General features: G+C 39.5%; 1 protein-coding gene across 2 annotated transcripts in view; it reads left to right on the top strand.

Annotated features, from left to right (window-relative positions):
- Positions 1-209: 209 nt before the first annotated feature.
- The window catches only part of Mnat9 (microtubule-associated Nat9), a 146609-nt gene continuing 120495 nt past the window's right edge, over positions 210-26323 (top strand). Inside the window, exon 1 of one of the 2 annotated variants that reach the window (XM_090376984.1) lies at positions 210-269. Coding sequence is in view for 1 of the 2 variants with exons in the window: in XM_090376983.1 (XP_090233109.1) it covers positions 423-499 (77 nt within the window). In the remaining variant the exon portion in view is untranslated. Of the gene's footprint in view, positions 270-357; positions 500-26323 lie in introns of those variants that run through there. The other variant, XM_090376983.1, reaches the window with a different exon arrangement.

Genomic DNA, 26323 nt, shown 5'->3' with positions numbered 1-26323 from the left:
CAAAAAATCAAGTGATCAATATTGCCACTGCATAAATTCATAAACCCCGTTAAACGGTGGTTGTTATTTTTGACACCTTACTCAGAATAAACTGCATTTGATGTGCAATTTGGAAGTTTTTGTTTGGACATAATGTAGGGGTTTTAAAAAATTTTGAGGCACCCAACAAATGCAAATTTTAAAAGTTGGCGGATTAAGTGTTAAAAATATTTGAGCATGCGGCCAGCGGGAAATATTATTAAGAGTTGGCAACACTATTGACAACACTGGTAGGTGTTACTACTCTATGGTGGATATGGTTTTGGGTTTTGTTGAGTGATTGTAGTTTTTCTATTAAGTTAAATTTTTGGGTTTTGTTGAGTGATTGTAGTTTTTCTATTAAGTTAAATTTTTGGGTTAATGGCCATTTGATATTATCAAATATGAAAAAGAATCAAAATATTTGTTTATGTGGACGTAAAGTTATCCTTGTTCCATATAGAAAAGAACACGTTTTGAAGTAAGTAAAGATTGAGTGATTATATTGTAATTAGGCTTCTTTTCCTGAAGTATTCGTTTCCGAGTAGCAGTGATTGACATGCTTAGCCATGCGCCTAATAAATCTCGAAACCAACAACAACAACATGCTTAGGCCGCAATGGTTAGTCCTAGGGTGTTTATCCCGCGGGCTCCTTGCCGCAGTTTTAAATTCGGGAACTGTTTGCCGATTTTGAAATAGCAGCAACGGGGGTATAAACACCCTAAGACTAACTATAGTGGGCTAAACATGTCAATCACCGCTACACAAACGATCATTCGGAAAGGGTATCAGCATGTAAACACTAGGATGCTAAGAAAAACAGCAAGTATTTCTTTAGTTATATAAACTCCAGAAGGAAGGGGATGACTCAGATTGGTCCAATTTATATCAATTTATATGTTGGTGATTTTTCTCAGATAGCTGATAATCTCAATGAGTGTTTTGCATCTACGTTCACAAACGAGTTATTAGGGGAAGAAAATGCCGGAGTTTATCAAACTATAACAGAGTTCTTAATGATTCTGTAATAACAGACCAAAGTGGAGGAGAAATTGTTGAAGCTAAAGATAAGAAAGGCACCTGGGGTGGATGGGATCTATTCAGTTATATTAAAGGATGTAAGCAAATCCTTAGCCATAATTATGAGAGCATCTTTGGATTCAGAGGAAGTCCCCACGGACTGGAGATTGCAAATGTATCCCCAATTCACAAAGGGGGATCTAAGGGTGACACCGGTAATTACAGACCAGTTTGTTTAACTTCTGTTCCAGGGAAAATAATAGAGTCACTAGTTAAAGAAGCAAGGATCATCTAGACAAGACTACAGTTATAGTTCAGACACAGCATGGATTTGCTAATGGAAAGTCTTGTCTGACAAATTTGTTTGGATATTATGATGTGGTTACAAAGGAACTCGATACAAAAAATAATTTTGATATCATATACTTGGATTTCAGGAAAGCTTTTGACACTGTTGTGCATGGAAGACTACTGTACAAATTGGAGTAGTATGGTATTAAGGGTAAGTTGCTACAATGGATAAAAGGGTGGTTGAGTGGGAGAAGACAGAGTGCTAATCAGTGGATGCTGCTCTTTGTGGACTAATGTTATTAGTAGAGTCCCCCAATGTTCAGTGTTGGGCCCACTGTTGTTTTTTTATGTTTATCAGTGTTATTGATGAAGGTATATCAGGCTTAATTTTGGAATTTGCAGATGATACAAAGGTTGGCAAGGTTGTTAATGACAGTAATGACAGTGTGCTACTGCAACAGGATCTAGAAAATTTGGGCAGATGGGCTGAGAAGTGGCAACTGAAGTTTAACCTTGACAAATGCAAAGTACTGTATATGGGTAGAAGTTTATGGTGGATTACACCTTTTATTCTAATGATTATCCCCTTGAATATACTGAATATATAATTGGGTTTAACTGCCTATTCCATTGAGGCAGTAGTCAGAAATCTCAGGTGGAAGCAACAGAGATTTTAATTGTGGTATTTCTTTGCTCCACATACAACTTGTGGAGTCTTGGTGTAGACTCCACAAGTTGTATGTTGTAGAGTGTCCTATGGTAGTGCTATCCATGCATTGCACAGTGTGCCAAGTAATGCCTGCAGATTGTCAGGTAGATTGAATAGCACTGAATGTCTTTTCCCAGTAGTTCTCAGACATTCTTAATTGAGTTGAGATTTGGTAAGTTTTAATAATAGCTGTGGGAGAATGGAGAGTTCATTATCATGTTCCTGAAACCAGTTAGCAATCTGCCGAACCTTGTGGCATAGCATGTTGTCTTGTTGTTAGATTCTGAAGTTGTCTGGATGTACTGTCATCATGAAGGAGTGTACTTGGTTGGTGATGATTGAAAGGTAAGCATTCCCATTCAGCTGTTTATTAAAGGTAATCAGAGGACCCAGGACATGGCATAAAAACAGTCCCCAAATAATAACACCACAGTCTCCAGCTTGCAGAACATCAACATAGTAACACAGGGCCATGGCACCTGGATATAGTCTCCAAATGTAGATACAGCTATTGGCATGATAGAGTTTGAAATGGGATTCATCAGACCAGGCAACAGATTACCACGCATTGGTGGTTTCAGTGTTGGTGGCCACGAAAGGCAGTTTTGTGCCCTGCAGTAACCATGGGTTCCTATGATGGCTGTCGACTGCCATAGTCTATATGAGCTAATGTATAGAGTAGAGTCCATGTGGATATTGGTGTTGCTATTCTTACGTTGTATGTGGGAGATTAGCTTTGCTGCATCACTGCTCTTAAGTGATGAGACACAACACTTACCATGGGCATTGAGAACACATGGCTACCACATGGGTGACCTTTGACTGACACTCAAAAACTGATTGCCACGTATGCAAACTAAAATCCATGTGGATATTGGTTGCTGTTCCTATGTTGTATGTGGGAGATTAGCTGTGCTGCATCACTGCTCTTAAGAGATGAGACACAACACATTGAGCATTGAGAACACATGGGTGACCTTTGACTAACACTCAAAAACTGATTGCCAGGTATGCAAACTAAAGTCATATCTGAATTCCTTAGTGATATTGAACTTTCACCAGCATCACAGACCAGTCCATTGTTCACAAGTGGGTGTTGCTGATGCCAAGCCAGTTCAGTTTATATACGGTGTTATTAATCATTTACTTATTAAACTATTTTTATTTATGTTTTATTAGTTTAGTTTTTACAAATCTCTAAAATCTGTTTCTTTACAGTACATATAATTTCCAAACACCTATCTTCTAGGAGTGTTATTGTTGTCATCATTTGATCAGCCCATTCGGTGTTAACTTCTAAAGGTGTTAACACTGAATGGGGCTGACTAAAAGTCTCAGAAGAAGAAGAAATAATACAAGAACTTAGTGATCAGAAAGTGACACATGCACAGAGAATTATGACCACAAAAGATGGCAGCCTACTACCAACCAGATCCATCATTTTGACATTCACTACTCTGGCTCTTCCATCTTCTATTAAAGCAGGTTACTTAAACTTACATCCCAAATCCCATTCACTGCTTTAAGTGTCAGAAGAATGGCCATTCTCAGACGGCATGCCAAGGCGATGCTGTGTGTCCTCTTTGTGGCTCCAAGGAGCATTCTCACGAAGACTGTACAGCTTTCACTCCTTTCTAGGCAAGTTGATATATTCCTTTTGGGGGTTACCCTGACTTCTAATCTCTCTTGGCACAAGCACATTACAAATATTGCTTCCTCTGCATCTAAAAAACTTATTTTAGATGGAAAATGGTTTTCTATTTCGCTCTCAGTGTTACTCTTCTTCCAAACAGTTGTTCACTCTGTACAAATCCGCCCTACCATGGAATATTGTTTCCGCATACAAAGGGTACTAGGAAAGTTTTGCAATATGATGCAACAACGAATCACAGGAAGCTGCTTGTTGCTGCGTGTTGAGACATGTTCATACGTGCATAGTAGCCGCCGTGCCAAGTCGATGGGCTCAGTTATTCATTAGTAGTGAGAGTGTAAAGTGCCTGCGATGGCATCGTGGTCACGAAATGAGATAAGGACAGTTTTGCGGTATAATTTCGTGCGTGGTTTAACCATAGACCAGTGCTTAGAAGAAATGACTCTTGCACTAGATGATGATTGTCCACATCGTACAACGATATTCAGGTGGTATAGAGAATTCCAAAGGGGAAATTTCACTCTGGAGGATTCTGAGAGGCCGGGAAGGCCATGAACGTCAGTTACGGAGGAAAACGTTACTGCTGTGAGGAAAATGCTTGACGAAAACAGGCGAGTGACCTACCAACAGATAGAGGATACTTTGGGCCTAAATGCACCAGCAATTCGTTCGATTCTGCAAGATCATTTGCACATGAAGAAACTTTGTTCTCTCTGGGTGGCTGCATCAACTGACTGAAGAGCAGATGACACGACGTGTGACTTGGTGCCGGGAGATGTTAAAAAAGTTTGATAAGGGACAATTTCGGTATGTGAACAACATCGTGACAGGTGACGAGACTTGGCTGTACTATTACGATCTGCCGACCAAGGCTCAAAACAAAGTTTGGGTCTTTGATGATGACGACACACCCGTAATTGTCAGAAAATCCCGATCTGTAAAGAAGAAAATGATAGCTGTATTTTTCAAATCGAGTGGAATTGTGGAACGTGTCGTTTTGGACACGCAGAAGACAGTCACAGCTAAGTGGTATACTGAACAATGCCTGCCTAAAGTCATTGGATCTATGAAGAACCTGCGGCCAAAGTCAAGAATGGACACCTGGTACCTCCATCACGATAATGCTGCAGCTCACCGCGCCAAAGCCTGCACCGAATATTTGACCACGACAGGACTGAAACTTCTCGAGCACCCTCCCTACAGTCCAGACCTTGCTCCCTGCGACTTTGCACTGTTCCCGCATGTGAAAATGAAGCTAAAAGGGAGGCAGTTTTCCAGTGATGAGGACCTTCTACGGGCTTGGGACGAGTGTGCTTTACTCCCTAGTGAAACTTGGCAGACCTGGTTTAAAGATTGGTTTCGGAGGATGGAGAGGTGTATTGAATGTAGAGGAAATTACTTTGAAAAAATTAAATAAACAAAGCTGTATTGCAAAACTTTCCTAGTACCCTTTGTATGGGGTGGTGCCCCCAAAACCTCTGTCTCTCAGGCTTCTAGATTCCATTCAGAAAAGGACAGTTAGGTTAATTAATGATTCATCTCTAACAGAATCTCTCCATTCGCTGTCTCATAGACGTACTATTTCTGCTGCATGCCTTTTCTACAGATACTTCCATGGGCACTGTTCTTCTGAATTGGCTTCTATAATTCCTTCTCTGTCTTTTAAAACAGTCCGAACACGTGCCGCCACCAGCCAACATCCATTTACTGTCCAACTTCAAACTCACAGAACCAACTTTTCATCTTCCTCGTATGTTCATTCAACTGCCATTTTCTGGAACAACCTTCCTTAATTTGTATTTCCTGAAAATTACAGCCTACAGAAGTTCAAGTCCAATGTCAACAAATATCTTCTTTCGTCTTCTCAACCTCCAAACCAACCTCTCGTGTTTGGGGTTTACATAAAAAAAAAAAAAAAAAAAAAAAATTTGCCCACACTGTAAAGTAAGCCATCCTGCATATTCTAAAGCATGTGATCTTTGGAAAACAGGAAAAAAAAAATTCAGAAATATAAAGTGGAACATAGTCTCATACCCTTAAGCAAGAAAGCAAGTGCTGCTAACCATACTTAGCTAATCATACACATCGGTTACCAGAAACAGCCGCTCAACTGCAACTCAAACAGATGTCTCTATAGAACCGACCATTTCCTTTGCCACCTGGACCATGATAACATGCAATAAGAAACCTACAGTCAACGAAACCAGCAATATGCCAATCAGTATCCCAACTGATGAAATCTCAATCTTGCTAGAAACAAAAAGAATCAACTATTGTTGAAAATCAGAAGAAAGTGAAAACACGCAATAGCAACATGAAAATTGATGTTCAATCAGAGGATGATGACACAGTACTAGGTTATATGCTAATGATACCATGGATACAGGATGCCCAACCTTTCCCAGATGTGAAAAATCAAAACTAAGGAGACAGAAACCTTCTCAGAAAAAACCGTCAGCTCGATCTTCCTCAAATAAACCCAATTAAGGAATAAATTCCTACAATGGAACCGTAGAGCATTACGCAGTAATATGGATGGCCTGAATGATCTACTCATACAAACTAATATAGTAGGGGTATGTGTGTGTGTGCTTACAGGAAACCTTTTTATTGCCACAAGTTTCTCTGAAATGCAAAAATTACACCGTGTTTAGGCAAGACAGGGATTCTGGCACTCCTGCTTGTGGAGGGGGTAGCTATTCTTGTCAAAAATACCATACTGTCAAGACATCTTCAACTACAAAACTCATTAGAAGCTGTAGCAGTTTGGATGGCAATGGGAAATCATTAACCCTTGCATCTATTTATATCTCCCTGAATTTTCCATGCTTCCAGACTGAACTTGGCAACCTTTTCACACAACTGCCACCTCCTGTCTGTTTACTCAGTGATTTTAGCCTTCACCATCCATTGTGGCGATGTTCCACCGTGGATAGGAGAGGCCAATTAATTGAAACATTCCTGGATAACCATAATCTGACTGTGTTAAACACTGGCACTCCAACAAATGTTCAACTACCTTCAGGAACAACATCAGCCATAGACTTATCCATCTGTTCAGCATCTCTTTTTCCAAGCATGGAATGGTTAGTGCTGAATGATTCATTCTAATGTGACCATTTTCCTTTTATAAGTTCAATTCAAATACAGGTTGTGTCATGTTTTAAAGACCATACTTTTTGGAATTTTCACAAAGCAGACATTCATATTTTCATTTATTAATACACACAGTTTACATGCATTATATATATATATACAAAACTTACATAGAAGATTTATATACAATTATATATACATTTCCATTCACATCATCCAGTGTGTGTGTGTGTACGTGTGTGTACATGTATCATAGTGGCTCCAAGGCAATAGCCCATCTCCACCTTTGTTCTCTGTGATGGTGTAGAAACTCGAGGATGTTTTACCACCAGGAAGCAGCCAACACCTGGGCAGCTGGTGCCTTGTGCCCATCCCCAGGCACGATGAAACCAGCCTGGGTCTCCTATCCTATATGTGCTTATGTGCACAAAATCCTACACCCACCGGAGGTAGTGCAATACCGGTGGGTGCCAGCAATCCCGCTCCCAGGTTGCCCATACCTGGGAGCCAGCAGGTTAGATGATGCAGAGGCGTTGCTAGGTTTTTGGCACCCTTGGCAAATGCGTGGCTACACATCTTTTTATGATAATTGGTAAAATCATCGTAAAAAGGCACATAAATAAAATTATCATAATAAATAATAATAAGTACAGTCTGACCTTTGTTTTACGAACTTCTTTATACCAGATTTTTCTATTTCACAAATTTTTTTAAATTCCCCTTTGTAATTACTTTTTAAAATAGTGTCCATAGAACAAAGAAAATTTTTCATATGAGATTACCAGGTTACTGGATTACGAGAGACTTAATTGAGTACACATTGTTCACCCCTCTGGGTTTCAGGAAATTTAGGCAATAGTACTGTTGCTAAGCACAGTGGTAATCCCTTTAACTTAAAGATTAACATCTGCACTTAGTGGTACCCGTAAAACTTATCCACCTGTCCCACATTTGTTTGGATACTATGATGTGGTTACAAAGGAACTGGATGCAAAATATAGTTTTGATATCATATACATGTACTATCTTGCATTTCAGGAAAGCTTTTGATACTGTTGCACATGAAAGACTACTACACAAGTTGGAGCAATATGGTATTAAGGGCAAGTTGCTACAATGGATAAAAGGATGGTTGAATGGCAAAAGACAGAGTGGTAATCAATGGACACTGCTCTTTGTGGATTAATGTTATTAGTGGAGTCCCCCAGGGTTTGATGTTGGGCTCCTTGTTGTTTTGTATATTTATCAATGATATTGATGAAGGTATGTCAGGCTTAATATCCCAGTATGCAGATAATACAAAGGTTGGCAGGATTGTTAATGACAGTAATGGTAGTGTGCTACTGCAACAGGATCTAGTAAAGTTGGGCAGATGGGCTGAAAAGTGGCAACTCACGTTTAACATTGACAAATGCAAAGTACTGTATATAAGTAGAAGTAACCCCAGAGAAACGTACCAACTGTGTGGTATTACACTTAGGGTGGTAGAATAATAATAAAATGAAAAAGAACTGTGGTAATTGTGCAGTCAGATATAAAGTTTTCTGACAGTGCAGACAGGCTGCCAGAGCAGGTCATGGGGTATTGTCAATGATATACAGGAATTTTGCTAGCAGGAAAAAGGAGATTATCCCTTTGTACACCGATGAGGAATAACATTATGAGCACCTACCTATTATGATGGTAGTCCTCCACGTGCAGCCAAAATAGCTCGTACCCGGCGAGGCATGGACACTACAAGATTTCTAAATGTCTTGTGGTATCTGGTACCAACACATAATCAGCAGACCTTTTAACTCCTGTAAGGTCCATGGTTGAGATGCTGCAGATCAGAGTTGCTGTTCCAACACAAAAACCACAGATGCTTGATGGGACTGGTGTCTGGGGAATTTGGAGGCCAGGGCAATACCTGGCCGCCAGATGTTCTGCGAACCAGTCTTGAACAATCCTGGCAGTGACATGGTGCATTATCCTGCTGAAAAACGGTACCGCCAGAGGGGAACACCATTGCTACGAAAGGGTATACCTGGTTAGCAATGATATTTAGGTAGGTGGTAGAGTCAGAGGGCTCAGCACATGGATGACTGCACCCATGGTATCTCAGCAGAACATCGCCCAAAGCATGACACCGCTACCACTGGCTGGGTTTCATCCCACGGTGCATCCAGGCACTATCACTTCACCAGGTAAACAATGCACATGTACCCGGCTGTCCACATGGTGCAACAGGAAATGTGATTCGTCAGACCAGACGACCTTCTTCCAATCACTCAAGGTCCAGTTTCGATGCTTGCTTGCCATTGTAGGTGCTATTGCTGGTGAACGTGGTTAGCATGGGCACTCGGAAAGGCCTGCAGCTACTCAGCCCCATTTTCAGCAGGGATCTATGCACTGTGTGTGTGTGTGTGTGTGTGTGTGTGTGTGTGTGTGTGTGTGTGTGTGTGTGTGTGTGTGTGTGTGTGTGTTGTGACACATTACTCCCGTCACCAGTATTCCAATTACTGGCAAGTTGCACCACAGTTGCCCTTCTGTTGCCACATACCATCCAGGAGAGCTTTCGCTCACCTTGAGCATCAATGAGCCGTGGTTGTGCAACACCTCACTGGTGGTTTTCCGTCCTTGGACTACTTTCCATGGGTACCAACCACAGCTGACCACGAGCATCCCACGAGACATGTCATTTCGGATATGCTCTGACCCAGTCGTCTGGCCATTACTGTAATGTACAAGAGTAACGCTGATTAACGGAGCTCAGTATCAGGTATTTTTTATACTGTGTCCTGACCTGTGCATGTGCCATAGATCACCTACAGTTGCCTCTATTTGTATAATGACTCGCCTGGTCATAATGTTTTGGCTCATCGTGTATAAGGCAATATCAGGCCACACATTTAGTATTGTGTACAAGTCTAGAGGCCTCATTTTAGAGGAAGGATGTAGAGTTTTTTGAGCAAGCACAGAGAAGGACAACAAGATTGATGGGGGGGGATTATGGGGTTATCTTACCAAGAAAGGCTCAAGTTCTGCAAATTGCAGCATCTGGAGACTAAGCACCTGCGAGCCGATCTGATTGAGGTGTATAAGGCCTTGAATGGTTTGAGCAGGCTTAGTGCTGATGGGATTCTTTCTGTTGCTCAGATTACGAACCTGAGGGGACATAAATTCAAATTGAGGAAAGACAGTTGTAGAACAGATGTGCAGAAATTTGCCTTTAGCCAGTGGGTAGTTGATTGCTGGAACAAACTTCCTTCTGTTGTTGTGGAAATTGATAGCTTAAATAAATTCAAGGAGGAATGGGACATTCTTTTAGAGGGAATGGATGTGCAAAATGGGCTTTTTTTTAGGCTGATGCTACATAAGCTTGCTTTCTTGCATCATATGCCTCTAATACTACTACTACATGCTGAGAAGTGTAGCTGGTCAGCTATTTTCTCTGTATCCATAGCCAGAGGTATATCAAGGGTATTCCACATTTGTACAATAGGCTTTGGTCAACCTTCTACTGTAAGCAACCTGTTAGAGATTTAGGGGAGAGTGGATTTTCCTTTACCCTAACAAGGGTCATTTGTTGTTTTGCTGAAGTGAATCACCCACACTTTGCCGTAAATTTCCCCTATTTCTGTTTACATGGTCACAGTAATTGGATATCCGAATGTCTCCGACATTTCATACAGGTTAAAAATAAATAATAAAATTCAAATTTAAGCCAGTTTTGTAAACAACTGGAATGTAGTTTTTTATGATTTTTTTTTTTTTTTTTTTAATTTCTTCTTTATGCAGTATTTCTATGCCTTACTGATGTCTGCTTCTTTTCTTTGATGCCATGTCTAAAATTTATTGGTCTTTTTTTTTTTAGCATTAGTTGAGGCATATCATGCAAGAAAGCAAGCTTGTAAAGCATCAGCCAAAAAAAAAAACAGAAAAAAAACCTTCCCATTTTACCCATCTGGTCACTCCAAATGTTTGTCTTGTTCAGCCTAAATTTATTTAAGCTATCAACTTCCACAACAACAGATGGAAGTCTGTTCCAGCGATTACCTACCTGCTAGCTACAGGAAAACTTATACACATCTATTCTACAACTCTTTCTTTAATTTGAATCTATGCCCCCTCAGGTTTTTAATCTCAGCAAGGGGAAGCATCCCATCAGCATTGAGCCAGCTCAAACCATTTGAGGCCTCATACACCTCAATCAGATCACATCACAAGTGCCTATTCTCTAGATGCTGCAACTCACAGAATTTAAGCCTCCCCTGGTAAGAGAACCCTTTTATTCCTCTCACCAATCTTGTTGCCCTTCTCTGTACTCATTCTAGCAACACTACATCCTTCCTAAAATGAGGCTTCCAGACCTGTAAGCAGTACTCAAGGTGTGGCCTGACCATTTTTTTATATAAAGGTATAATCACCTCCTTGTGTCTGCTAGCAAAATTCCTATACAGTGGTACCTTGGATTACGAGTAACTTGGTCTGCGAGTGTTTTGCAAGACGAGCAAAAATTTTTAATAAATTTTAACTTGATAAACGAGCGAGGTCTTGCAATACGAGTACAGTCAGTCCTCGTATAACACGTGTTTACACTACACGAATTCGATCATACACGATTTATAAATAGAGGAACGATATCTTATATAACACGAACCGAATTCGCTTATGCACGATTCGCCTTTGTGTTTACAAGAAATGGCAGTCGAACGCAGAATCACCCCAAATGAACGCAACACGATGGGAATGAAGAGAAGATTCCGAAAATGTATTTATGTGTTTTATATCAGTGAAGGGGAAACACATTTCACCATAATAACGTTAAAACCAACACAATTCCAGCTATCGGTATACAGTAATCGCAAATGCAATTAGACCGAGTTTACTACCAGTTTATAACAGATTCCACTAGCAGAAACGCAACTGGAAATTGTTTTTATTGTTTTATTGTAGTAACCCCTTGAAATGTGCTTTAGGAAAATGTGAGGTGTTAATAGTGTATCTCTGCCTTTATGGTGTTGTTTATTCAGTTGCTACACGGGCGCAGCTTTGTTTATGTTTATCAAGGGTGCCTCCTCATTTTGTAATTGTGCTTTATTTCCTAAAAATTGCCTACCGAGCGTCACGTGATCACGTGCTGCTCGGGATTGTGGTTAATCGTCTCGCATGTTCGGTCTCAGTCGGCATACCTCATTCGTATACAGTCAACATTGTAGTGAACATTCGTGCTAGCGTTGTGACCACGTGTATGTGCGTAAAGCAATTTTTTTTTTTTGTGTTCAAATTTAGTGACTGTTATTTATTAACTGTACACTACGAAAATGGCCCCAATGAAGAAGAGGGTTGAAAAGGAAGGCGGTAAGAAGAAGGAGATGATTACGGTAGAAATTAAGAAGGAAATCATCGAGAAGCACGAACAAGGTATGAAAGTGGCCGCCATCGCAAGATTTTATAAGAAGTCTACGTCAACAATTTGCACCATATTAAAGAAGAAAGAAGAACTAAGGGGACTAGATGTAGCAAAAGGAGTCACGAGAATATCAAAGCAACGGCCACGTATTCTGGAAGATGTTGAAAAGTTGCTTTTGGTGTGGATAAATGAGAAGCAACTAGCAGGTGATACTGTGACCGAGAACTTGATCTGTGAGAAGGGAAAGGCCTTGTACGCCGACCTCGTCAGTAAACAGCCAGGTACGTCTTCAGAAAACGAAGAAGGCTTCAAGGCGAGCAGGGGATGGTTTGATAACTTTAAGAGGAGAAGTGGCATCCATAGTGTTGTGAGGCACGGAGAGGCTGCGAGTTCGGACGCTAAGGCAGCTGAGGCGTTCGTTGCCGAGTTCCAGAAGCTCATGGTTTCCGAGTGTTACCTGCCGCAGCAAGTTTTTAATTGCGATGAAACGGGGCTTTTTTGGAAAAAGATGCCAAAGAGGACCTACATTACAGCAGAAGAGAATGCAATGCTCGGTCACAAGCCCATGAAAGACCGTCTCACCCTCTTGCTGTGCGCTAATGCAAGCGGTGATTTCAAAGTCAAGCCCCTGCTCGTGTATCATTCTGAGAATCCACGAGCCTTCAAGAAATGCAAGGTGCAGAAGAGCCAGTTAAATGTTATGTGGAGGTCCAACAGCAAGGCTTGGGTCACCCGTATCTTGTTCGTTGAGTGGATCAATGAGGTCTTCGGTCCTGCAGTGAAGAAATACCTTTTAGAAAAAAAACTGCCACTCAAAGTCTTGCTGGTTATGGATAATGCTCCTGCTCATCCTCCAGACCTTGAGAACGACTTACTGGAAGAATTCGAATTCATTAAGGTCCAGTTCCTTCCTCCCAACACCACTCCATTACTCCAGCCCATGGATCAGCAAGTCATTTCAAACTTTAAAAAGCTTTACATCAAGGCACTATTTCAGCGATGCTTCGAGGTGACCGAAGAAACTAACCTTACCCTCCGAGAGTTTTGGAAAAATCATTTCCACATCGTAAACTGCCTCAAAATCATCGATAAAGCCTGGGATGGGGTCACCAAGAGAACCCTCAATTCTGCTTGGAAAAAACTGTGGTCTGATTGCGTTGAGGGGTTTGCTCATGAACAGGAGCTGCCAGTTGTCGATGAAATTGTGTCCTTGGGGACGACCATGGGACTGGAGGTGAATAACGACGACATTCAAGAGCTGGTGGAGGAATATGACCAGGAGTTTACCACCGACGAACTGATGGATCTGCATCGCGAGCAACAGCAAGGGGTGATGGAGGAGATCTCGTCTGAGGAGGAGGAGAAAAAAATGGAGAAATCCCTCTCTTCAAATGAGATTAGGGAGGTGTGTAAAATGTGGGAAACAGTGCAAAATTTTGTAGAAAAACACCACCCGAATAAGGCTGTGGCAGTGCAAGCGATGAATCTGTTTAACGACAATGCAATGTCATATTTCCGCGAAATCCTCAAAAGGAGGCAAAAGCAAGTGTCATTGGAGAGGTTCTTTGTTAAAGTCGCACAAAAAGAAAAAGTCAACAGATAGTAGTGATTCCGTTAGTGACAGTGAAAGTCGTTCTACCCAATAATTAATAAATTCGATTGCTTTTAAAAATATAAAAAGGTATGTATGTATTTTGTATTAATCATTTTTACAGTATGTGAATATTTTTGAGTTTTGGAACAAATCATCTGAGTTTCCATTATTTCTTATGGGGAAATTCGCTTTGATATACGAGTGCTTTGGATTACGAGCACGTTTCCGGAACGAATTATGCTCGCAAACCAAGGTACCACTGTATATCATTGACAAAACTCCATGACCTGCTCTGGCAGCCCGTCTGCACTGCTCAGAGAACTTCATATCCGACTGCACAATTACCCCCAGGTCTTTTTCATTCTCCACCTTCCTGAGTGTAGTACCACACAGTTTGTATATTTCTCTTGGGTTACTGCTACCCATATGCAGTACTTTGCATTTGTCAATATTAAACTTCAGTTGCCACTTCTCAGCCCATCTACCTAACTTTTCTAGATCCTGTTGCAGTAGCATACTGTCTTTACTTTGTATCATCTGCAAACTGGGATAACATTTAGGTATGTCATTAAGCCCGATATACCTTCATTGATATCATTAATAAATACACAAAACAACAATGGTCCCAGCACTGAACCTTGGGGGACTCCACTAATAACATTAATCCACATAGAGCAGTGTCCATTTATTACTACTCTCTGCCGTCTCCCATTTAAGCAACTATATGCTCTCCTATAGAATGTACAATTAAGAAAGCTTGTTCGGGAAGTGAACTCTGTTTTATGGAGAAAATCTCTACCTCCTCAGAATTACAGAGGTTCCAGAGGCTATGATTACTCATAATTTACTCTTAAGCCTGGAAGGAGTGCTCAACTCTTTCAGGTATCCAGCAGTCCTACAATGTGGAAGTAACAGCAGTGCCACTGACTTTATTTGACTTGAGTTGAGGTTAAGGTAAAAAAAAAGACAAAAAGGTAAAAAAAAAATTAAATATTTTAGTTATTATTTAGTTAAATTTTTTTTTTTTTAGTTTTTTAGTTTTATTACTGACTCTAAACTAAAATGAACAAACTTAGCTAGTACTCAGCATTAGCATTACTAGAGGTGTATGATGCAAGTAAACAAGTTTATACAGGAATACTTTGCATAGCGTGGTTTCGAACATTGCAAGTTTCGCTATATACGCGGTTTACAAATTGAAAGAAAAATTAACTGTGTTATGCACCAATACATTTGACATGTATGTATGTATGTATTATAATGCCAGCATGTAGGCCAATGCATTATGGATTCAAGTTCATGCTGACTGTTGTTTTTTTTTTTTTTTTTTTTATGAAAACCCCAAACACGAAAGGTATCAAAACCTATAGTACTTAGTACCGTGCATGGGTTGAAGGAGAAGTATGGGGAGAGGGGAATGCCGGAAACTTTGCTCTAGAGACTAAACATGGGTTTCACCACTTCAAGCCTCCAATAAGCAAAGTGGTGGTATTTCACCGGTTGATGAAAGTCATCTACCACCTCCAAATTGCAACTCCCATTATATACGGACTCTGCTAGCATTCATACGTTAGTAAACACTCTAGATCAGTGATGAGGTTGTTTACTGTGCGTAAGCTGTACAAATATTTTTGGCTGTGTATTTTTATTAAAGATTATTTTTTAAAACGTTACACCTTTATACGCAAATATGAGTGGAAAGAAGAAATGAAGAAATGAAATGCTGAGAGTTCTAGATCCAAACATCGAGCGAGGTATGAAAGTAAGGTAGGCATTGCAAAATGACATTCAATGTTATAAAGAGATGTATGCAGATAAAAAGAAGAAAAAAAAACTGTGCGAACTAAGTTGATCAGTTATTTTTCAAAATAAAAATACAGTACATACTTCACTTATATTCTTTTGGTATAAAAATCATTTGTGCTGTACTTATTAGTATTTTTCATTTTTATCATTTTAATTTCTTTTTTTGCAAAAACTTTGTGCGCATCAATTTATGATAAACAAACACCTATATATTTTTGCAACTTGACCCATATAATCAAATTGTCGGAACGCATTACATTAAAATACATACTAATAATACCTTGATCAGTGCGATATTTTTTGGCAAGAATTAACCGCGTTATGCGAGGTATTTCTGTATAACATCAGTCAAAAAAAAAAAAACCTTCCCTTTTCAACCATCCATTCACTCCAAAACTTTGTCGAGTTCAGACTTGAATTTATTTAAGCTGTCAACTTCCACACTGACAGATGGAAGTTTATTCCAGTAATCAACCACCCACTGGCTAAAGGCAAATTTCCACATATATATTCTAAAACTGTGTTTCCTCAATTTGAATTTATTCTCCCTCAGGTGCAGAATCTGAGCAAGAGAAAGAATCCCATCAGAATTGAGTTTGCTCAAACCATTCAAGGTCTTATAAAATCACCTCGCAGGTGCCTAGCCATCAGACACTGCAATTTGCAGAACTTAAGCCTATCTTTGTAACAGCAACCCTTGGTTCCAGTCACCAATCTCGTTTTATTTTAATTATAAATCACAATATTCACAATTACCTGTTTAAATAGCAAACACAAAAACACTCTACACACATTTATAACTTATTCAGTATCGCAGAACTTACACAGTGCTTGAATTGCGAACTGCTGTGAGCATTTGAGCATTTGCTGATGAAATGGTCACTTGATTGGTCCCTTAAAAGTTGTGTTCTGGATGGCAGATAGATCTATGCTGCTATGCAGTATGTACTCAGATTTAAGGATGCATGCAGGCTTGAATCGCCCTCTGAAAACGTTTGGCAAAAATAATTTTCACACCACCCTCTGCTCTCATCCTGATGTGACATCTAGAGGCACTCTTTCATCAACTTGCCTCAAGTGTCGAAATAACTTGACTCGGAACTGATGTGGCCTGTTAGTGGTGCCCTTCTGATACCAGTGCCCTTGGCACCTCCCTGAATGCCAAGGCGTGTTCCTACGCTACTGTGGTGATGTATCACAATATGGCAACTATGCCCCAAAGCTGATTTCCATCTATTAGTTTAGATAAAATTAACTTTAATGAATTAACTCGTAATGTCGAGAACTACCTGTATATGATATCAAAATTATTTTTGCCATTCTGTTCCTTTGTGACCACATCATAGTATCCAATCAATTTGTCAGACAAGACCTACCTTTAACAAACTCATGCTGTGTCTTAACTACTACTGCAGTCTTGTCTAGATGATCCTGAAATGCTTCTTTAACCAGTGATTCCATTAGTTTCCCCGGAACAAAAGTTAAACTAACAGGTCTATAGTTACCTGTGTCACCTTTTGAACCTCCCTTTGTGAATTGGTGATACATTTGCACACCTCCAGTTCATGGGGACCTCCCCTGAGTCCAAGGAAGCTCTCATAATTATGGCCAAGGGTTTGCTTACTTCCTTTGCTGCCTCCTTTAATATAACTGGATTTGTTATTTGGTTTTTTTTTTTTTAGGAGCATTAGCAACTAAGGCCATATTGCTCCGGGAATATGCGGTGGTCATTCCCTGACCTTTCCGCATCCTCCGTATTTGGTGGTGATGGGCTCGAACCGCAGTCTAATCAAGAAGCGCGTGCTACGCAGTGCTGCTCCTTCTCACCTGGCTATGGAGGCGCCTATATAACTGGATAGATCCTGTCCACCCCAGATGCCTTTTTTGTATTTAACTTCAACAATTTCGCCTCTACTCCTCACAGGAATAACAGCTAACATTACTCTTTTGTTGAGAGTATTCTCAAAATTTTAAAATCGAAAACCTATAGTACTTTTAGGAAATATTATGTTGTGAATTTCTTTGAACACATTGAATTTCAACATTGAGGAAGTCCACATGCACACATGCACCCTCTGCACCATTAGAAGAAAAAGGTGAGTTGCAAGAAACACTCCAAATGATAATGCATTATGTTCTATAGAGAAAAATTCACATTATTCAAATTTACAGCACATAAACATACTCTTACTTGTTATAAAAATAATAATGCAAACTGACATGAATGTTGATTTGAAGCACCTTTTTGGCCAATGTCGCAAACTTGTATATTGATACCGATGGCCACAGATGACAATCGAAGATCAGCTTATTGCAAAAAATATCGTAAAATGCACAACTAATTAGAATTGGATAATCATGTTAATTTCGAAGAAATCTTTAAATCAAATCAATGCCAATCCGAAGAATATCTAAATATTTTGAGGACTGTTATCAAATGACCATGTGTATTTCTTAAACGCAAAATAGAAGAGAAATTTATGAATAATTACAATCCTTGGATTTTAGGAGTGCTCACGTCTAATTTGGATTTGCAATGTATCGTAGAAGAATATTCATGTGCAGCATATGTAGTTGAATATGTGAATAAAACTAACAGAGGAATAAGCAACCTGCAAAGGAAAATTATAGAACTACAAGAAGATTATCCTGATATGGATATAACTGATCTAACCTGAGCATTAAGTGTAGTGTATTGAATTCTGTGGAGATGAGTTCACAAGAGGCATTTGGTATTTATTACGATATCCAACGTCTGTGTCTTCCAAGAGCGATTGAATACATGCCAACGGTATGGCCACATGACCGTCAGAAATTACGTAAGTCAGCAGCTGAATTGGATGAACAAGTTTGATAGTGAGCCTTTGTATATATATATATATGGAAAGATATAGTATTTTTGATAAATATGAAAAACGGGGCGAAACATTAAAAGATATCTCTTGCACAATTTACTGCTTATTATCGAAAAGGAAATGGTGGATGGGTGAAAAGACAATTTCCTAAAATAATTCAATATCGAAATTATAATACAACACGTCTTCATGAAAATATACGCAAAATGGTAACTTTACACATAAAAAAAAAGTAAAGTAAAGTGCAGCCATTATCAACCCACTGCAGGATGGAAGCCTCCTCAACAATTCATGCTGAGGGAAATGGACCATAATCTGCCACGCTGGTCCAGTGCGGGTTGGCAGATCGACCGTATTCGGCAGCCAGGGGCTTGAACCCCGGTCTACTCAAAGAGCGTGTGCTACTGCACTCCCGCTCCTGCCCACTCGGCTACGGAGGCCGTACTTTACACATACCATTTATCAATGAGGAGAATGAAATTTTGAATGAAAATGAATATTTTGAACTTTATGAAACCAACAAAGAGATAATTACCTTGAGAAGAAAGGAGTTCGAATCTGATATTGAAAAGATGCTAGCAATTTGTAGGCAACTTTGTATCGAACTTGTTGAGAATGATGAAAATGGACTGGCGTTGTAAAAAAATTAAGACTTTCTTAAATCAAAAGAAACTAATGATTTCTTTACCGACAAGAAAACTATTGATGAGGAGATGAGAATGGCGATGATGGATAAATTATCATCTGTCATTAGGAAGCGAGAGAATGTCTTACGATCTGAAGAATACAGTCAGTCCTCGTATAGCACGATAATTGTGTTCCTAGAAACCCTGGTGCAATGCAAAATTGTGCAATATAAACAACAGGCCCTATGGGAAAAATAGGGTTAAGTGCTGACCACCTAAGATTGAACACACATTTGTAACCAAAACATTACCAAACAATAAATAATCGTAATAAAATACGTATTTTATTACGACTATTATAATAAAATATTGCTAATGCTTTTGCTTCTAACGTAAGAAAACTTGTTTTTTGTTTGATTTTCTATCCAAACAGATGACAGCCGTTCCATCTCTTCCAATTCTTTGTATCTTAATCTAATGGATTTTTAATTACACTTTGAGTTGTTCCTGCTATGAAAGTTGTTTTTATTTTCTCTGCATTCTTTGTAATTCTTGGCGTTGCCTAATTTAGGCCTGTAGCACGTGCAATATCACATGGTCTTTCATTTCACTCAAAGCATTTCACAATTTCATATTTTTTCTCTATCGATAGAGGCGGACTGGCCATAAGCCTTACCGAGGAAACCTCGGTGGGCCGGAGGCTGTTGTGATTTTGGCCATAAACAATAGTATGAGGCCACTACAAATTTTCCCGGGTAAGAATTTTTGACACAGTCCACCTCTGTTTATCGATATTGCTTTTCATTTTCTCTCTGAATCTGTAGTGTCTTCACCAGGACGTTTCCTTTTCACACCTTTTTAAGTATTTTACTCATTTTTAGGGAATAAAGCACAATTAGAAAATGAGGAGGCACGCTTGATACACATAAACAAAGCTGCGCACGTGTAGCAACTGAATAAATAACACTGTAAAGGCAGAGACACACTATGAACACTTCACCAGCTCACATTTTACTAAAGCACATTTCTGGGGGTTACTACCATAAAACAATAAAAACAATTTCTAGTTGCATTTCTGCTAGTGGAATCTGTTATAAACTGGTAGTAAACTCAATCTAATTGCATTTGCGATAATACCGATAGCTGGAATTGTGTGGGTTTTTATGTTATTATGGAATGTGTATCCCCTTCACTGATATAAAAAAACATAAATACATTTTCAGAATCTTCTCTTCATTCCTATCGTGTTGTGTTCAGTTGGGGCGATTCCACGTTCGACTGCCATTTCACGTAAACACAAAGTTGAATTGTGCATAAGCGAATTCGGTTCGTGTTATATACAACATCGTTCCCCTATTTATAATGATTAGACCGGGGTTTGAGCCCGTGCCCACCAAATACGGAGGATGCGGAAAGGTCAGGGAATGACCACCGCATATCCCCTGAGCAATATGGCCTTAGTTGCTAATGCTCCTAAAAACCAAATAACAAACAAACCTATTTATAAATCGTGTATGATCGAATTCGTGTAGTGTAAACACATGTTATACGAGGACTGACTGTTGTTTGATGAGTAGTACTAATAAAGAACAATGCGCATTATTACTGCCGACCGGGCTAGCCGGGTGGGTAAAGTACCTGCCTAGTAACCCAAAGGTTGCGGGTTCGAATCCCGCCTCGGGCTTGGATCAAAGTACTGAAAAAACCTTGGGAGGTGCATTATGGCCACAGAAGCCGATGCGCCAACAATTACCGAAAAAAAAAAATATATTACTTGAAGCTATCTATTGTCAAATTGATAATCAGATACATGAACTGATACAAGTATTTCTCACTGGATCTGCTGGCTGTGGAAAGACATTTACTCTTAAATTATTGATGGAAACTATAATTGCTTTTGTAATGTATCACATATCCACAACACATATGTTACTTATGCCTCAACGGGCAATGCCACTGTGGCACTCGATGGTACAACAGTGCATTCTGCTTTCCGTATATGGCTATCAAATAATCTTCAACTTAATAATGAAATTCTTCAACAATATAGAACTGCATTTCAGCATGTACATACTATTATAATCGATGAAGATAGTATGATTAGTGCAGAACTATTATCGATTATAGATAAGCGTTTAAAGCAGATAACTGGTGTTCATGAAATACCATTTGGAGGTATGACTATATACTTCATTGGAGATTTATGGCAATTGCCTCCAGTGCATGCTACACCTATATATAAATGCCTGAAGAACTCGTTGATTGCTCCAGAATTATGGCATTCACTACAATTTCATGAATTAGTACAAGTTGTTCGACAGTCCGATAGTACATTTTCTAAAATTCTTACAAAAATAGGCAACAGCGAAGCGTTATTACCAGATGAACTTAAAATTATAGAATTGAGATTTGTTACCAAAGGATTCGACAGTATTTAAGAAATAGTGATGTAAATGCATATAATACAAATGCTATAGTTGCAGATGAAACCCATGAAGTGGTTGCATAAGATTTATACCAAGGATATCATTCTGAAGAACAATTAGCAAGTACGCGAAATAAAATTCATAAAATGTCAGTGACTGAAACTGCAGGACTTCCATACATTCTACCATTATTGAAAGGAAAGCCGTACGTGATTACTACAAATACTTGTTGACAGGAGAGATTGCTTCTACAGGGATGGGATACACTTAAATAGAAAGGGTGCAAGAATATTTGCTGATGCTATCGAGGCAGTGTTAGATGGGTCGGAAAACTGCTAGCTTGGGGGGAGACAAAGACCAATAGATTGACAGTAGCCACTGGCAGAGGTGAAAGAGATTCTTGCACTGCTTCTATTAGAATGAGCAAAAGCCTGAAAAACAAGATGCATGGTATTTCAGAGACTGCTGGGAGCCATTGCGGTACAAGTAAACACATGGGTTGTGTTAGGGTAGCTAAGAATAGAAACAGGTGCAGGTATACTTGCGTGTACACCAATGCTAGGAGTTTAGTAAATAAATTTGATGAATTTGAGGTATTGCTCAAAACATCGAAGGCAGATATTGTTGGGATATCAGAGACGTGGTGTCACACAGATATAAGGGATGCAGAACTGCAATTTGGGGAGTACAACGTCTACAGAAAGGATAGACAGGATAGGAAGGGGGGAGGGGTTATGCTATTAGTTAAGAAACACATAAAAACCAAGGAAGTGAAGCCAGTCGACATCGCTGGACAGTGCAGTGTGGAGTCAGTTTGGTGTGACAAGCATTAGGAGATCAAAATTGAGAGCAGGTGTGTTCTATAGGCCTAATGACTCTGATGAGTATAATAAGGAACTGTACAGGGAAATAGAGTGGGCCAGTAAATCAGAGAGTCTTATAATGGGAGATTTTAATTTCCCAGATATTGACTGGAATTTGGGGGCTGGTTACTCACACACTAGCAGGGCTTTTGTGGATTTATTGGATGATTGTTTTCTACATCAGCATGTTCGGGAGGCAACTAGAGGGAGTAATACTCTTGATTTGATTATCAGCAGTGATTCTTCATGCATTAAGAATCTGCAGATAAATGAACCACTAGGTGGCAGTGATCACAGTGTGCTGAAGTGGGATTTACTCAAAGAGGTAACTACCATTAGGGGTAAAGGGAAGGGTTATTGCTTCCGTAAAGGCGACTACGATGGACTGAGACAGTATTTAAATTCTATACAGTGGGACCAACAGCAAATTCAAAATGGGAAGCATTCAAAGAACTTATCTTGGAAGCTACTAGGCTTTACATACCAACTAAGAAATATTGTTCAAGGTTTAGGCCAAAATGGATGTCAGATGAACTAATGAGGCATATGGCAGAGAAGAAAAATGCATGGGATACATACAAATTAACACATGACACAGAAGCCTATGATAGATACAAGTTGATATGCAACCAAGTTACAAAGGAGGTTAGGCAGGCGAAGGCAGATTACGAGAAATCTTTGGCAAGGGATGCAAAGAAAAACAGCAAAGAGTTCTTTACTTATGTAAACTCTAGAAGGAAGGGGATGAATCAGATTGGTCCACTTGATATTGATGGGTCAAGTGTTGATGATCCTGCTCAGGTAGCTAACAAACTAAATGAATATTTTGCATCGACATTCACACATGAGGAGTTATTCAGCGAGGGGAATGCCAGAGGTGTATTCAACTCTAGCAGTAAGCTACAGAATCTTGAAATAACTGGGAGTAAAGTGGAGGAGAAACTGTTGAAGATAAACACAAGAAAGGCACCCGGGGTGGATGGGATCTATCCAGTTATATTAAAGGAGGCAGCAAAGGAAGTAAGCAAACCCTTAGCCATAATTATGAGAGCTTCCTTGGACTGAGGGGAGGTACCCATAGACTGGAAATGTGCAAATGTGACCCCAATTCACAAAGGAGGATCAAAGGCTGACACAAGTAATTATAGACCTGTGAGCTTAACTTCTGTTCCGGGAAAATTAATGGAGGCACTGGTTAAAGAAGCACTGCAGGATCATTTAGACAAGACTTCATTTATAGCTCAGACACAGCATGGTTTTGTTAAGGGGAAGTCTTGCCTGACCAACTTGATTGGATACTATGATGCAGTCACAAAAGAACTGGATGCAGGGAATAACTTTGATATTATATACTTGGATCTTAGAAAGGCTTTTGATACTGTTGCACATGGAAGACTGCTACACAAATTGGAGCAGTGTGACATTGGAGGCAAATTAGTATTAGTATTAGTATTAGTAACGGCCGTATGGTGCAAGAAAGCCTATGGCTTATGCTGCACCAGCCAGAAAAAAAAAAAAAAAAAAAATCCGAACAAAACAATGATAAAAACAAAAATTAAATAAATAAATTAAATTAATTAAATAAATAAATTGCTGCTATGGATAAAGGGGTGGTTGAGGGGGAGAAGACAGAGAGTGGTAATCAATGGACACTGCTCATCGTGGACTGATGTTATTAGTGGAGTCCCTCAGGGCTCAGTGTTGGGTCCATTATTGTTTTCTGTATTTATAAATGATATTGATGATGGTATATCGGGCTTAAGGTCCAAGTTTGCAGACAATACAAAGGTTGGCAGGGTTGTCAAGGACACTACTGACACTATGCTGCTGCAACAGGATATGGAAAGGTTGAGCAGATGGGCTGAGAGGTGGCAAATGAAGTTTAACGTTGACAAATGTAAAGTACTACACATGGGAAACAGCAACCCCAGAGCAACGTATCAACTCTGCGGTACTACACTGACAGTGGTAGAGAATGAAAGGGACCTGGGGGTGGTTGTGCAGGCAGATATGAAGTTCTCTGAGCAGTGCAGACGGGCTGTAAGAGTAGTTCATGGAGTATTGTCAATGATATACAGGAATTTTTCCAGCAGGGATAAGGAGGTGATTATTCCATTGTATAAGGCGATGGTCAGGCCACACCTAGAGTACTGTATACAGGTCTGGAGGCCTCATTTCAAGAAGGATGTAGAGCTGCTGGAACGAGTACAGAGAAGGGCAACAAGATTAGTGAATGGAACAAAGGGGTGCTCTTACGAAGAAAGGCTTAAGTTTTGCAAATTACAGTGTCTGGAGACTAGGCACCAGCGAGGTGATCTGATAGAGGTGTATAAAGCCTTGAATGGTTTAAGCATGCTCAATGCTGATGGGATTCTTCCTCTAGCTCAGAAAAATCACCTGAGAGGGCATAAATTCAAATTGAAGAAAGACAGATGTAGGATAGACGTGCGGAAATTTGCCTTTAGCCAGCGGGTGGTTGGTTGGTGGAACAGACTTCCATCCCTTGTGGTGGAGGTTGATAGCCTAAATAAGTTTAAGGCTCAGCTGGACAGGTATTTTGAACGAACAGAGGGGTGAAGTGGAAGTGGGTTTTTTTTTTTTTTTGGCTGATGCTGCATAAGCTTGCTTTCTTGCATCAAATGCCTCTACTAATGCTAATGCTAAAATATAGATATGTTTGATGGATTGGTAAACGGTGCAATCGGTACGTTAGTATATTTCGAATTTGAGGACGACAAAGCAATTAGAGTTTGGATGAAATTTCCTGAATCAAAAATAGGACATAACCTTCAATCTCGTTATAAATAATATGCGAAAGATAAACGTATAACTTGTCAATGCATACCTATTATAAAACGAACAACTATGATTCCATTCATGAACAATAGGAAATTAACATGTAGACGTACACAATTTCCTTTAGAATCTACTTGTGCTTTGACTATACGTAAATCTCAAGAAGGGACCTTTGACAAAATTGTATATGAGAAAGATCATCAACAGCTACTTGTATATGTGGCGTTATCTCGAGTGACCTCATTGCAAGGTTTATATATTACAATTCCCCACGATAATTTCACATTTCACCACGGCAAAGCTACTAGTAATAAAGAACTTCGTGCTGAGCTAGATTGCTTGAAAAATAATACAGGATGAACTGCACGATTTCATACAAAGTGGTACAGTCGGTCCTCGTATAGCACGATAGTTGTGTTCCTAGAAACCCTCGTGCAATGCAAAATCGTGCAATATAAACAACAGGCCCTATGGAAAAAATAGGGTTAGGTGCCGACCACCCAAGATTGAACCCATATTTGTAACCAAAACATTACCAAAGACAACAAATATTAGTAATAAAATATTTACATATTTTATTACGTAATAAAATATTGCTAATGCTTTTGCTTCTATCGTAAGCAAACTTGTTTTTTGTTTGATTTTCTATCCAAACAGATGACAGCCGTTCCATCTCTTCCAATTCTTTGTGTCTAAATCTAATGGATTTTAATTACACTTTGAGTTGTTCCTGCTATGAAAGTTTTTATTTTCTCTGCATTCTTTGTAATTCTCGGCTTTGCCTCATTTAGGCCTATAGCACGTGCAATATCACATGGTCTTTCATTTCGCTCAAAAGCATTTCACAATTTCATATTTTTTTTCTATCGACAGAGGCGGACTGGCCATAAGTCTTACTGGGGAAACCCCGGTGGCCGGTGTGATTTTGGCCATAAACCATAGTATGAGGCCACTATAAATTTTCCCGGATAAGAATTTTGATCCCGTCCGCCTCTGTTTATCGATATTGCTTTTCTTTTTCTCTCTGAATCTGTAGTGTCTTCACCTGGACGCTTCCTGTTCACACCTTTTAAGAATTTTACTCATTTTTAGGGAATAAAGCACAATTACAAAATGAAGAGGCAAGCTTGATACACATAAACAAAGCTGCGTACGTGTAGCAACTGAATAAATAAC

Source organism: Mastigoproctus giganteus, chromosome 7 (assembly GCF_048544385.1).
Source record: "Mastigoproctus giganteus isolate SK-2022 chromosome 7, ASM4854438v1, whole genome shotgun sequence".
Classification (NCBI taxonomy): domain Eukaryota; kingdom Metazoa; phylum Arthropoda; class Arachnida; order Uropygi; family Thelyphonidae; genus Mastigoproctus; species Mastigoproctus giganteus.
Note: the sequence above shows the minus strand (reverse complement) of the source record. Positions and strands in the feature narration are given on the sequence as shown.